The 14,601-nt window shown below is 34.5% G+C and overlaps 1 protein-coding gene across 1 annotated transcript in view; it reads right to left on the bottom strand.

The window, feature by feature from the left end:
* The window catches only part of MLLT10 (myeloid/lymphoid or mixed-lineage leukemia (trithorax homolog, Drosophila); translocated to, 10), a 134,426-nt gene that overhangs the window by 89,449 nt on the left and 30,376 nt on the right, over positions 1-14,601 (bottom strand). The window contains exons 4-7 of the mRNA XM_009330562.1: positions 11,715-11,824; positions 5,286-5,389; positions 2,700-2,793; positions 590-685 (exon numbers count right to left, since the gene is read on the bottom strand). Coding sequence (XP_009328837.1) covers positions 590-685; positions 2,700-2,793; positions 5,286-5,389; positions 11,715-11,824 — 404 coding nt within the window. The remainder of the gene's footprint in view (positions 1-589; positions 686-2,699; positions 2,794-5,285; positions 5,390-11,714; positions 11,825-14,601) is intronic.

Genomic DNA, 14,601 nt, shown 5'->3' with positions numbered 1-14,601 from the left:
AGTTAAACTGTTAAAAGAATACACCAACGATAGAAATTAGCAGTCAGTTATGTTCTTTGTACCCTCGCAGGAAGATCCCCAGGTAAATGACAAGGTATTTTGCCATCGCAGTGGGCTTGACCACCAGTACCAGTAAAGTGTGTCAACAAGAGATGTCAGTTCTTTGATGAGGAGAAACAGATATAACAGGTTGAAACATAAAAAATTAGATGCACCTGTTTATCAGCACACTTGCTAAAATATCTACTGCTGTTTTTCTTTCCCACCTAGTCACAAAGGCTACCCAGAAAAATCTCTAATGGAAAACTAAAGCAAAGGAAGCTAGATGGAAACAGCCTTCCCAATGGATATGTTTCAGTGTGTATCCCAAAATTGATGATAAACAGGAATAGGAAGGTGCATGTACAAATGCACCTGAAGATGTTTCCTCATTGGACCCTAGTACCTCTAGTTTACCACCTGTGTTATTTATTATTCAGTGCTTCAGTAACAAGATTTCCTTCACGCTTTTCAGCAAAAATTAAATTTATCAGAAAGTGCTACTATTAAGCAGATGTGCCACATAATTAGCAACGACAAATCCACTTACTTTTTTCTCCTTCTCATGATGTTTATCCTGAGAGTGAGAGGAAGAATCACTTAAACTTTGATCATATGACCTATTAGATCCCCGTTTGCTCTTTTTCTAAAAAGAGAAAATATATTTATGGATAGAGAAAAGGAACCATTTGAATAAATAAAAAGCATAAAGCATTTCAACTGATAAGATGCCTTACTGCTTGAAGAAAAAAAACCTTCAGTTACTGAAAAACTGACAAATTACTAACACTAATAAAATTAACAAGACTACCCAATGTATGCCAGGAAAAAAGCCTATCCTTATATCGACCTTTGCACCTCCCACAAATTTGCAAGATATGCTTTCCACAAAGAAATGAGATATGCCACTTTATAAAGGTTAAAAGATGGTAGACACATTTTCAAGTTTTCATAACATAAAACAGAAAAGATGCTGCTCAAATGAGTATTACATGAAGCCACCATGCTAGCACTGCCACATGCTTGAAATGCATTGTGAGGTGGCTGTTTATGGCTTCATGATTTATTATTCAAGTGACCTGTCTGCAATATTTTCATTAAAATGGTTTTAAAAATAGGATACAGAATGCTATGGTCATGTATGCATTTACAAGCAGCAGACATAATTGCCTGTATTTCTGTAATGTTTGAGAGCCTAGTCTGGGACTGCAAGTACTTTATGCTAGGCCAGTGTTCAAAATGTTTGTTATTTTATCGTAACTGAGGTAGCATTATAAAGACACCTCAGGTCAGTGCTTTGCCAACCAAAGTTTTCAGTGATATAGTAGATATGCACCACCCACCATCTTCAGTAGTAAATACTAAACACCTGCATTTACCAGGCATCAACAGTCACAATAATCCTAAAGAAATGCTAAATCACTTAAACGATCTTGCCAGTCTTTACTGTTCTTACCACTGTAGTTTTGTAATGGAAAGCTAACTAATTACATGTAAAATATGGAGTTATGTCTTTATCATTAAACTTGTTTTTTAAATAAACATACCTCATAGCAGCACTAGAACATTCAAATCAAATGCGTAACAGTGTAAGAGCTTGCCTTCACTGCTAAGTAATAGACCATTTTTGTTCTTTTTGTATACTTAGCTCAAGATAAGAATAAAAAAAAAAAATCTTAGCTTAGTAAGGGCCTAGAAAGCCCTTGCTTATCTTCATTATAAAGCAAACTCATCAATATTCACGAAAGCACAGAGCTAACCTCACCAAGCTTATCTTCTAGAAAGCCAAAATGGTTCACTGGCCCTGCATTTTTACCTCATTGCAACCTATTCAAAAGTCATCCAAGTATACACCTTTTTTAGCAGTGAAAACAAGTAATCAGCAAGTTTAACTATACTTATAGCAGTATCTGAACTTAAGTCTATATAATTTTCATAATTCAATATTCATAAACAACTTTTTTTAAACATCAGTAAGTCCTTCAAGTCCACACACACATACACAGAAACAGATACCTGGAACTGTCAAACTGATAAGAAGTGATAGGAAAGACTCCAGAGGTCTGATCCAAAACGTACTGAAATAACTGAGAAATTTCGAGGTTTTTTGTTTGCTTGTTTGTTTTTTAAAAATCAAACCTCAAGTCACTTCCTTGAGGTTCTGTTTCAGAGAACTTATAGGCAGGGAATATCCACTGGCTACACAGTGAGAGATAGAACAAAAGGAAAAACACTGTGGGTTGTTTGTTTTGGGGTTGTTGTTTTTTTTAGAGTAACAGAAGCAGAAAGAAATGGAGGACTTCTTTATTCTCTAATACACAAGATAATAAGTAATATTTTCTAGATTATTCCAAAATAGACTAAATTCCTAGAAGCCAACTAATCAAATAGCAGAAGAAAACATTACAGGAACTTAATGAAAAAAAACACTAAATGTGCATGCTATTTCTGGCAGAGGGGAAAAACCCACACATCTAGAAAGTAACCACTTATAAAAACATTTTCAGTTAATACTTCTGTAACTGTGATTAAAACATTGTTTTAATGAAATACAGTCTACTTTCTGAGCTACAGGAAAATATTATTTCTAGTGTTAATAGCAATTCAGAGTGAAAAAGTAAGTCAGTGACATTTATTTATAGGATTTAATAAATACATACCAGTTTACTAAAATGGTATTTACAGTAGCCACAGTATTGGACGTTATCTGCACCATTGCCTTCTTCTTCACAAAGAAGTCCTGCAAACTGTGCACTAAAAATAAACCAAACAACATTCAAGAAAAGCAGTTTTACATCAACTTGTACCACAGTATCACAGCTGATAATGTACGGATACTTATATCTGCATTTAATAGAAGAGATTTCCACACAAGTGACTTCTAATGGCACGTGAGCACATAACCGACCTTTGTAGCCCAGTGAAAAACATGTATGGTTTATACTTTGGCCTGATGCCTTTTTCATAGTCTTTAAGCCACTCACACAAGCTTGTAGCTTGAAAATCTACATTTATTATGCAGCTACTCCCACAAATAAATAAACCAAGCAATTTACAATGATTCTTAGCTCAAATTCAAGCCAAAAATTATCTATGGAAAAAACAGTTTTTAACAAAACCATACTGCAGATCCAAAGAAGAAATTTTTCTAAAGTTGCATACATCCTTCTCTGCTTTGCCAGGAAAATTACTTTTTTTTTTTTTTTAATATAACTTTAACAACATAATAAATCAAACGATATTTATTGGTTTTAAAGACTGTGGCAGGTTAATTTTTTTTAAAAAGAACAAGACTTACAAGTTTCCTTGCCTGGGCTAACTATTACCTTATTCTACTGCATTTTTTCAAATCAAATTTGCTTTTCACCATTTGTAAAGTTGATTTATTTTCTTTATCAAAACCAACTTAGACATTGAAAAACCAAATATTCCGTTTCATTTTCCCTATCATTTTCATTAGCATAATAATGCAATTGTTACAGTGCATGGGAGTATTTAAGTGAAAGAACAATATATAACGCAGCTTATTTTCATTGCTTTTTAAAATCACTTTCCCCTCATTTATACATTATGTTCTTGGGCAATCCAGAAATACTGCTTCCTAAATACATGCACACCTACAACTGATGCCAACTACAGAAAACATTTAACAGGATCTCTTTAAGCGAAGATTTAACATTCTAAGCTTGCCATACAAAAACAGATGGACTCAAGCTCATTCTTCTTTAGACATTAGTTTTGTTAACCCAAAATTGATATACCTCGCCCTGGATTTCTGCCTTCTGTAGTTTTCACATTTTTCTTCTATTTTTTAAATATTACCGAAGCCTCTCAATAGCCTCAGTCACAGTACTCTCTGGCTAGATATCATTTCATAGTACATACCTGTTTTTTTTTAGAATCAAAAAATTCTAAAAATTGGCAAGATAAATATTTTAATTTTTAACCTAATTCTCATGTTCTTTATGGCATTCACTGAAAACAGGGTTTTGGAAGAAAGAAAGAGAGATGAAAAGGACTCTTATATGCATCCAAGTGTTTGAAAGAGAAGAGACTTTTTCATCCAAACACTTAGATGTATACATTTTTTTCACATCTGTAAGTAACCTCTTTACATGGTATGCACGCTTTGAGGAACACAATCCATTGTCACCATAAAAAGAAACGTAACATTGATCACATCCAGTGAAAAATTAGATGCTTATGAAAGAATTACTTGACTATCTGGCAGGTCTTATTAAAAGAAAAAAAAGAAGAGTTGCCAAGAAATCAGCACCTAAACTACAAAATTATATCCTTTAAGATCTGCACAAGGCATTCAAAGTATCACTTGATTACACTGAAGAAAATACATTTAAGTAATTTAAGTAGGTGTGCAAATACCATTTCCCTGACTGAGCTGGTCATGAAGAAGCATACTGGCACTCATAAAACAAACAGGTAAATCCACAGATTACATAGCTAGACAGTCTGTGTAAATCTGCTATCTATCTATTGCAAAATAGCTTCAGCTGAATTTGAAAAAACAAATAATGCCTGTAAATTTTGGGGTGGAACTCCTTTTGCCTTCTTTTACCTGGTGACATGTAGTTTAATCTAATTATCCAGCCTCTTTTAGAAGTCCATAAAGTGAGACAAGCACCTCCTGAATGCAAGCAAACCTAAATATCTTAAAGTTAAATGAATCAGATGGTGGACACAGCTGTTTTTCTGCAACAGCTATACATGAAACCTAAATGAATAATTCAGGATAGATGTGTACCACTTAGATAAAACCAGTGAGGTGAATTACCCACAAATGTTTGGAAATCTGTACGGGAAGGGGTGAGTCTAGTGCATTTTTATGTATAGCTCAATAATTTTTCCCACTCATTCACCAAAAGTAAACGTCAAATCAGTTCACAGGTAAACAAACAATGTCTTCACATTCCCATATCCTATAAAATATCATCTTAAGAAAAATAACCTAAGACAAAAAAACACTAAACCTTATTCACCAGAAGCACACAGCATTTAATACAACCCAAGGGAGTATTATCAGGGTTTTTGCAGCTCACAGCAATGTCTATGCTGCCACTGTCATACTGTTAGTAAACTCTATTATAATAAAGTTAGATATTTCTACACAAACCATTTTACTACATTTCTTTACACAGAAATATACTAAATAAAGAGTTTATTCATTACATTGTGTGCATTGATTCTTTCTGGAACATCAGAGATGTTAAATAATAAAATACACTTACCATGTTACGTGAAAAGCTTGTCGACATCCATGTTTATTACATGTCATACAAGCACCAGTGGCTGCTTTACTTTCTCTGCCTTGTTCATCACAAATATAGCATGTCTATCAAAGAGAAAATACTTAACATGATAAGAAGCATACCAATAAATTCTGTGCTACCCACAGGAAATTCTAGGGTGAGAACTACTGGATTTTGCAGCTAAGCTTACACAAGAACTTCTTTATTAAAGTCTAATTATGTTTGTTTGCAAAAGGAGATCACCTGGTAGACACTTGGGATCTGTGTAACACTTCACCAATGCTAAAGCAATACAAATACTAATTTACTTAAACTCTATACCGCTATTCAACTAGCCAAACAGTCAAACAGCCAAAGGTTAATAGCATAAGGCTTCAAGATTTTCCTTGCTTTCAAGTTTGTGTTTATGACCTTTTAGGTCACATCATCTTCACATTCATTTAACATTACCTGTATTGGTGGCATTCAGAAATATCAAATTAGACTGAGTGCCTAATGGTACAAGATACCATACAGTATACATGCATATGTCTACAAAATCACATACAGAAAAGCTGCAAACTTAAAATTTTATTTGTACATTTGGTGTAAAGAATTTTCAGAAGTCTCATAGCATGCTTCAATATTCATATGATGTTCAGTTACCTTTAATTAAATATGGTGTTTAACAGAACTCTGCTTTAATTTCAGCATGACTTGGACAGCCCCATAAACATCTTAGAAACTAATCAAGCAAGAACCTTCTGTAAACAAAGCTTGAATTAGTATATCAAACCCATTTCAAGCTCAAAACCAAGCTAAAATGAAAACAACCTGTCTAATACCTGAAAATCTTTTCATAGCATTTCTGCCAATTTATTTGTTTTACTGGAATACTAGGGCAATTTGTAGTATTTTCAAAAACATTCTCAGTAAAATGGAAGAAAAAAAAATTAAGACAAAAAGAATCCAAAATCTTTCTCATTATTCAATACTACTTTTTTTTTTTTTTAAATATGTGGCCAATCAACATGGATACATGCTGTATGGAAGCTCACTATTATACTAGACATCACTACAACCTCTCACCAGCATTTCAGGGAGAAACATCAGGCAAAACTAAATCTCTTTCCACTTTTTACTGTCCTAATTACTGAAATGCCGTTTAGAGAGAGTCTATCTCATCACAGTAAAATGTAACAATTTAAAAACAGATTCTTAATTAAAGTATCCCCCAGCACTGGGGCAGTCTAGTGTCTGTTTTTAAATGAGATAGAACCTTACTGAGGTAACAAGCATCAGTGACACACTGCTACCTCTGTAGAAGTCCCATTACAAGATCTCAGATTAGAAAAGAGAAACTTCGTGTGTGTGTCCCAAAAAAATAACTGCCTACCTTTAAACTGTAACTGACTTATTGCAATTGTATCACAACCTCCCTTCAGTGAAGCACAGAGTGAGTAGAATAATAAGAACAACATGGGTAGCAAAAAATACAGTTTAAGAACAATGGACCAAGATACCACTGAAATAAATAAAAAGGATATAATGCAAAACTAGTATTACTTAGAAAGACATGAAAACGAGTGAAATTCTGAGATCAGAACAGCCTTTAACAGAGGTATTTAGAACAACACTTAACATGAGACGTCAGCTAACTAAAGCATTTTTGTTAACATGCAAGACTCTAGGGTAGGTGAGTCATTCTTGTACAGTTTCCACAAGACTTTTAAAAAGCATTAAACCCAATAGCCAATATATCCTAAAATCATACCCTACATCCTAACATTTGAAGGATCAGAAAGGGGATAATCCTACTTAATTCTTTGCCTTGCTCCCTTTGTACATCAAGGTAGTGCATACAGATAATTCAGTTGTTTGACAGGGTCTGAGACGGGCTGCTTTTTAGCTTTCCATACCATGACCTGACACATTCAGATTTTAGGAACAAACAAGGTCGTGATCTATCAACCTCATCTGAGTAACTGTATTAAGTGTAAGCAACTTCAAAAGTAAGGTACCTCTATAAATAGAGAGTTCAACAGACCCCATAAAACTCAAGCTCCAGTTACTGTTCTACTTTTTCAGAGTTTTGCCTTAAGATCTGTAATTTTTTTCCTCACTGAAGTTCAGAAAGAAAAGTGATATAAGCATTCCATTCAGTAAGGATACAGGCCCTGTTTTCCAACACTACATACTACATTTAGGGTCTGCGTTTCAGGACCCCTTAAACCAATTTACAGTCAAATGACTGAAAAATGATAACAACCAACCAGCTACATTACAAACAAATTTAAACACAACATGGTGGCCTGCTTACCCATTTTAACAAGCTCAATGAACTTCTATCCTTCTTACAATAGTCATGAGAAGTATAAAACTTGTTTCCTAATCTTCCGTATGAAACAGGGCCAAAGAAGGTTCATCTTCCCGTTCGAACATGGACAGCAAGTTCTCTTTAAAGCTGAACTTCTACTTTCTCTTAGACACACAAGCAATTCCAGCAGCCTGAGAACCTTTATCTTTCTTTCACAAAGCAGAAAACCAAAGACCTTCACGCATTTGCAAATCCATGCAATTGCTACACCTCCTCTGAAACCTCTGGAACGTGGAAGTGTAAAACTCACTGTCCCCCACCACCTACAGCAGTGCTGCTCTTCAGAGCTCTGAAGGGAGGAGACTACTTAGACTTCTCCCAAACTCATTGGAAAATAAGCAAAACATTATACAAAGTTTTTGACTGCGAAAGGAAATTTTACTCAAAAAAACACAACAAATATCTTAGTTTCTTTAATGGCAAAACATACATTTTGCAAAGCTGCCTTTATGTTTCTGTCAGTATTTTTTCTTCAAAGATTCAAAACTTAAACCTTCTTTGCAAAAGCAAAGACAGAAAGGAAGATGAGGCAAGAAAAACCTTATAAAACAAAAAGTAATGTGAGAAATAGTTTACTCTACTTGTAACACCTACCCAAGAGCATTCCCTGCTTACAGAATCAAACCTAGGAGCTGTACAGAAATTTCTCATTGTTGCAGCAAGTACTGAAATAAAAGTCTAACAGCTGCCTTTACTACTAGGCGGATCAAGAAACTCCAAACGCACTTATTTTTTAATCAGCTCTTAAAAGAGATTCCTAAAAGCAGTAATTATATTCCATTACCACATACTTTCAAATGAACCTGAAAGAGACAATAAAAAGCTCACACAAAAATAAATAGAGATTATCCATGCATAACCATCCAAGGAATAACAAACATCTACTAAATAGGAGAGCAACTACTAGTCTGTTTCTTTTTGGAAGCACTGTGTAAGAGCTCTCCTGTTAGTTAACCCACTAATCAAGTCATTCAGTGGATTCATTCTGTAACGTGATGGTTTTTATCCCAGAAGCAGGTAAAGTTCAGGGAAATAGCCAAATGTCTTTACATTGACAAGTCTCATGCGTTGGTGTCTGCCATGTTTCTTCTTGCATTTAAGATTACTGCACTTTGTAATATTGCATATTTTGCAGTGTTCAATAAAGAAGTGCATAGAAAAAACTGTGTAAATTAAGCACTATCTCCTGGCAAAACTACAATGAAGTTTGTTTTTATTTTAAAGACTACAGTATAAATTCTCCGCTATGGTAATTTTCATTGACCTGTATTGTCCCTCAGTTCCATATGCTAGTCTTCTATACGTATCCAGCCACATACACAGAATTATTTAGGACTTCACAGGAAATAAAACCTTTCTTAAAATCATCCTATTCCAACCTGAGTTGACAGACAGAATGACATTAGCACTAAGCCTCTCTACAAGGAGAAACAACTCTAGTCATTATTCCTAATTACATGTTTACATTTGTTCACAATGCACAACAAATGTTTTAAGAACTGTTTGCCATATCTACTTCTCAAAAAAAACAGCTTTTCTTTCCCATTTCCTCCCAAATTGATAGAGTCAGAGTTAAATGCTTTACAAAGTTTCTGATCTAAAAAAAATCTATCATTTAAATAAACACAATTTATACTGAATAGCAAGGGGGGGCGGGGAGGTGAAGTTATTGCAGGCTACCTGAAAAGGGAATTAGTAGTTTTATTGGTTTTGGAGGTATTGCTCAAAACCAGCCTACTCGGGAACTGGCGGCAGTTTAGCCACAGCAGTACCAAACTCAGCACTGGCTACAGATTCATCAAAAAGTTGGCAGAGTCCCCAGTCAGTGACTGCCTCTTTAAATTCTGTGCTGTTACAACTGGACTGCTGTTGGCAGTGAAGTTAGATTGGTTTCACCAGGTTTGCTGCAGCAACTGCACTATAGGAACTTCTTTGATTCCCCTGAAATCCACAACCGCTATCTCCCTCAACCAAATAGACCAAATAAAGACAGCAAAAACTGGGTCCTGTTAAAAAAAAAAAAAGGGGGGGGGGGGGGAGCAGAATTTGCAGGCTAGGAGTGTGACCCCAAACCTTGAAATTTCTGATATAGGTCTCATTACATTTTACAAAATACTGTAGTGGCCTGTATAAAAGTAATTTTATTCTGACTGTTACCATGGAAAATAGACCCGAATGAGAACACCCACCAAAAAACACAGAAAACAAAAAGCTAGACACCATCAGGAACTTTATCTACATGATCTGTATGGCACTATTAATTATATAGCAAGCAAAAAAAAAAAAAAAATCATGGTAACTACAGACCAACAAAATACAAATTGGAATTTTAGCAGTAAAAAACAATTATACATCGTATATTTGGAAGAAAAACAGTTCAAGAAAGAAGCAACTTTAGTTGTAACAAAAAGGAACTAAAGACTAAAGACACAGACCAACAAAGGACTTTGTGAACAAGTAATATTAAAAGACGCAGGGTACATTTTCTTAAGTTACAAGGATTTACTCATCCAATATCAATTACTATCAGTGGAAATGGTGCAAGATGAAACAAAATCCAAAGTGTTCCACAAAATTTTTGAAGTACATTAGGGAAGATCCACTACCAATAAAAAACCCATTATGACTACTACTTGAGGAAAAAGGAGAAAACAGATGTGCTGTTGGCCCACAGTTGAGGAGAGAGAGAAATACTCATCTGCCACAGCAAATCTATATTGCTTTGTGTCCAAGCACAAAAATTTTATTAGTTCTGCACTTAACCTCACTGTTGCATGTTCTTGCCAATGCAGAAGAAAGCCAATAGTGAGGAGCCAATACAGATGCTCAGGTAGTACGTAATGAGGAAGCATGAGAAGAACCTAGATTTTGACTCCTGGCTTTTTGGATACACTGGTAAATAAGATGGGCAAAACATAGTGACAGCAACTGTGAGAATGTGAAACAGAAAAGGAAAAGACCAAAGTATGAAAAATGAAAAAAGGATAGGAAAACGGGAGGGGGGCACATAAAGCAGAGATGGAAGAGAGGGGGGGGGGGGGGAGGGGGGGGGGGGGGTGGGGAACGAGAGGTCACAGACACGACATGAACAGGACTGGTTTCCCTGCAGGAAGAACACCAGAGGTGATACATGTCTTTTCTTTCTTTCTTTCTTTCTTTCAGAACACAGCCTATTTCTGTTTTACTCCAGTGTTGACAAACCACTATAAAATAAAGTAAAAGAAAGAAACTAGAGGTAGAAAGAACACAACAAAAATGTCATAAAACTAATTTGTTCTTTAGAAATTAGTCCGAAATTTCTGTCTGAAACAGAAATTCAGACAGTTTGCTGCTTCCAGAAGGGAAAATATAAAGATACAAAGAAGGAAGTAGTTAAGTCTAGTGGTGAAGAGGTAGCACAAGTGAAACAAGTAGAAAAATGTAACTATCAATATAGGACATTAATAACTTATTTTTACATTGCTTTGCTTTTTTTTTAAAAAATAAAGTCTCACCACACTTTACAAAACATTCCATCTCACTGACACTTATTTAGAAGCAGTTCTTCTACAAGCAATAATCCCACTAAAGTGAATACTGTTTACAAAGGCAAAAGTCTGCAAGCTTTTGCCTTAATACATTAGCATAGCTTTTCCTCCTAAAAGAAATGTTTATGAACATCACATCAATACTTAAAACAGTAGGACTTAGTGGTAATTAATAATAACATTTCAAATAAACTGTAATAATATTTTAAGCTATGGGAAATACTTCACATTCCTTTCAAAATAAACTGTTATTCAAAGATCACGTTATTTTTAATTAACAAAACGGGCCCTAATCTATAAAAGAATAATGAGACATGGCAGATAACCTTACAGATTAATTTAATAATATAGCTTTCTTAATTCTTGAATTTACCGTAAAGCCATAGCAGAAAACATACAGCATTACTGCATACATTTATGAATTTTATATGAAGTGCATTCTAAGAAGTATAGTTTTAGATTATTAAAGCTTACAAGTTTTAAAATAAATATATTAGACATAGGTAAAAAGACATATAATTATACCTTATTATAACGATCATGAGGAACAGACTGCAACACGATAGGTTCCATTGTAGAAACATTTGCAAACTGCACCTCGGGAATGTACAGAGCACAAACCACATGAGCCCAACCTACAAAAAGTTATAATTGTATTTAATTTTAATGTTTTCTAGAAGCTCAAAGGACATTTCAATTATAGTACAAAGACCTTTTACAACACTTTTTTCCATGGACTATTTTAACTGTTCAGAATATTACAGACATAAGTTACTTAAGTCATGTTTACATTTCACCTTATATTATGCAAAGTTTAGATGAGCTGTAATACGTTTTTAAGTTTATTCAGTGGAGAATTTATACAAATAATACTCCATGAAATCCAAATACTAATGATTTATACAAACAGTGACACACAAACAGAAAAACAGGTTATTTCTTTAGATTTCTTGGATTAACATAGTCATCGCATAAAAGCTATGCAAATTCCTGCAAAAGGAAAATATCATCTGAACAAACTAGTATTCATGCAAGCATTAATATCATATAAAACTTCTGTGTATACTTTTTATTTAAACAAAGTCATTCTAATTTGACTAGACTCCTGTATTCCTTCTACAGAAAGAAATCCCAACACACGCATGCCCACAACCCCTCTTATCAAATCTCCTCTTGTCTTTCTTTAAAGGCGTGGCCAACTCATTTCTTCATAGAAATATCAACTCCTATACCCAGTCCTGTTCTAACTCATTAACTTGGGGTCATCAATAAATGCTTGGTTACTTACCATATTGTGCTTTAACAACATTTCAAGAAGTAAACATTCCTAATTGTCTGACATTTGGTTGGATGGGGGCGGGGAGAAACAGCAATTCGGAAAGAAACCTACTAATTTAGGCCTTTTTTCAATACTAAGATCCTGAGAGTTGTCGGTTTGTTTCAGTGAAGGACAGTTTGCCGTAACTGTAAATTTAGCAGAAGCTGCTATATAGCTAACCCAACGTATTAATATACTGACACGAATAATAGAATTACAAGAGTAATATCACATAGTACAGAGCTACCTCATCTGAAAGTGAATTTCGTGTGGCTAATCATTTAGCATGAATCTGTTCTTCCCCAAGAGGAAAACTAGTCTTTTGTCACAAGACCTTCAGTACACCTTAAAAATAATTGTGCTTTCCTCCTACCCAGGCTTACTTGTATGCAAATATTAAGGACATAAAATGACAGACTTACATAATTAGATAATCTAGCAGATTATTAGATTAGGTAAACAAAGTAAATTATCATTGTGCAAATGCATCCTATAACGAAAAAAAAACCAAAACCAAACCACACCATACTGCCTCACTGCAGACCTTTTTGAGTTTAGTTTTCATCTTGGATTTTCTCTTTTTTAACTACTCTGCTGAATCTAAAGGTTCTTAATTTCTTCACCCAACTGTACTTTGACTCTTAAACTGAGCTAAACGTAAAGTTGTACTTACTTACAGTAGTATTGTTGAGACTCTGGAATGGTAGTTAATATCTGGAACTGCATACATGCTTTTTATTCTTTTCTAGTTGCTTCCAACCAATCGGTGTCCCCCCTCCCCATTTACTAAATTGGTAGTTATAATTTGTATAGAAAATGAAAAGCGCACACATAACTCCTGTAGTCATTCACAGTCAACTTAACACGTATCATTCTAGTATTTCATCTGCAACTAAATACAGTATCTGTGCTGCTTCATCATTTTATTCACAAATAGTTTGTAGAATTATTCCACACAGAAAAAGCATGAGACTAATAAAAGAGTAGGGAAAAGAAAGTATAAACTGCCAACTTGAGCTGCTTTTAAAAACAGTTCCAAACAGATCATTTTTAAATTATCATTAACAGACAGACTGAAAAAAACCCTACAAAAATCACAGGGTTTTTTTGTTCTCTCCTCTACTTGAAATATCTTCAGGGAATAAGTGTTTATAAGGACTTTTCTAAGACTTGCAGACTGCCCTCAGCCAGAGTCATCTTACTAAAGACAGATAAATAAATATTCACCATTAACACCATGTTAATATTTATCTTCAAATCTACTCTCAAAAAATTAACTCAAGTAGAAACACCATTCATCTAATAAAGCCATTAAACCAGTAGAAAAGTGACACTGAAATTTGGAAAAAAAAACTTCTTTAGTTAGTTACTCATAAACAGATGGCAAAAGCTTTTACTTCAGATGTAATTAAGCCTGTACTCCTTTTACACTTACTTATAATGAAAAATTATTATGTAAATATACAAAATATACCAGAGACATTTAAAAAAAAAAAAAACACAAACCACACTTACTAAGCCAACTGAAATTTAGGTAAGCAAAGAATTTTCACTACAATAAACCAGTTTCAGAAGTAACTGTAACTGAATACTACTCCATTACTATCAAAAAAAATTAAACAATACATCCAGAAACCTACAAGCTTAATATATTCTGACTTCCAAAATACAGAGCACACAACCAGGATACTTGTGGGCAACAGCACACCTTTATCTTTCATTATAACAAAAACAGTATCTATATAATGAAACAAATGAAGTACCACAGCACTAACACACTTTTTGAACAAGGGGACAATAAGTGCCCAGGGAACTGAGGACATGGGCCCTTTTCCATTGGTTTCCATCTGGTATCTTTAGATCCCAGATAATCTGACCTTGCTGAAAAATCACAACCTGCCCAATTAAAATTTAACCATAGGGGAGGCTGCAGCATCCTTATGTTACCAGCCTCAAATGCCTACATCATAAAGAAGCCTAACTCCAGCACCAGCTCCCAGTAGGACTCAGAGACCCCGTACACAACTGCCTAAATGTTCTGTTGTCCAAAGTTTCACCAGTGAAGAAATATAAAATTGTCAGAAAGCAACACCC

The sequence above is a fragment of the Pygoscelis adeliae genome, unplaced genomic scaffold (genome assembly GCF_000699105.1).
Source record: "Pygoscelis adeliae isolate BGI_AS28 unplaced genomic scaffold, ASM69910v1 Scaffold27, whole genome shotgun sequence".
Lineage (NCBI taxonomy): Eukaryota > Metazoa > Chordata > Aves > Sphenisciformes > Spheniscidae > Pygoscelis > Pygoscelis adeliae.
Note: the sequence above shows the minus strand (reverse complement) of the source record. Positions and strands in the feature narration are given on the sequence as shown.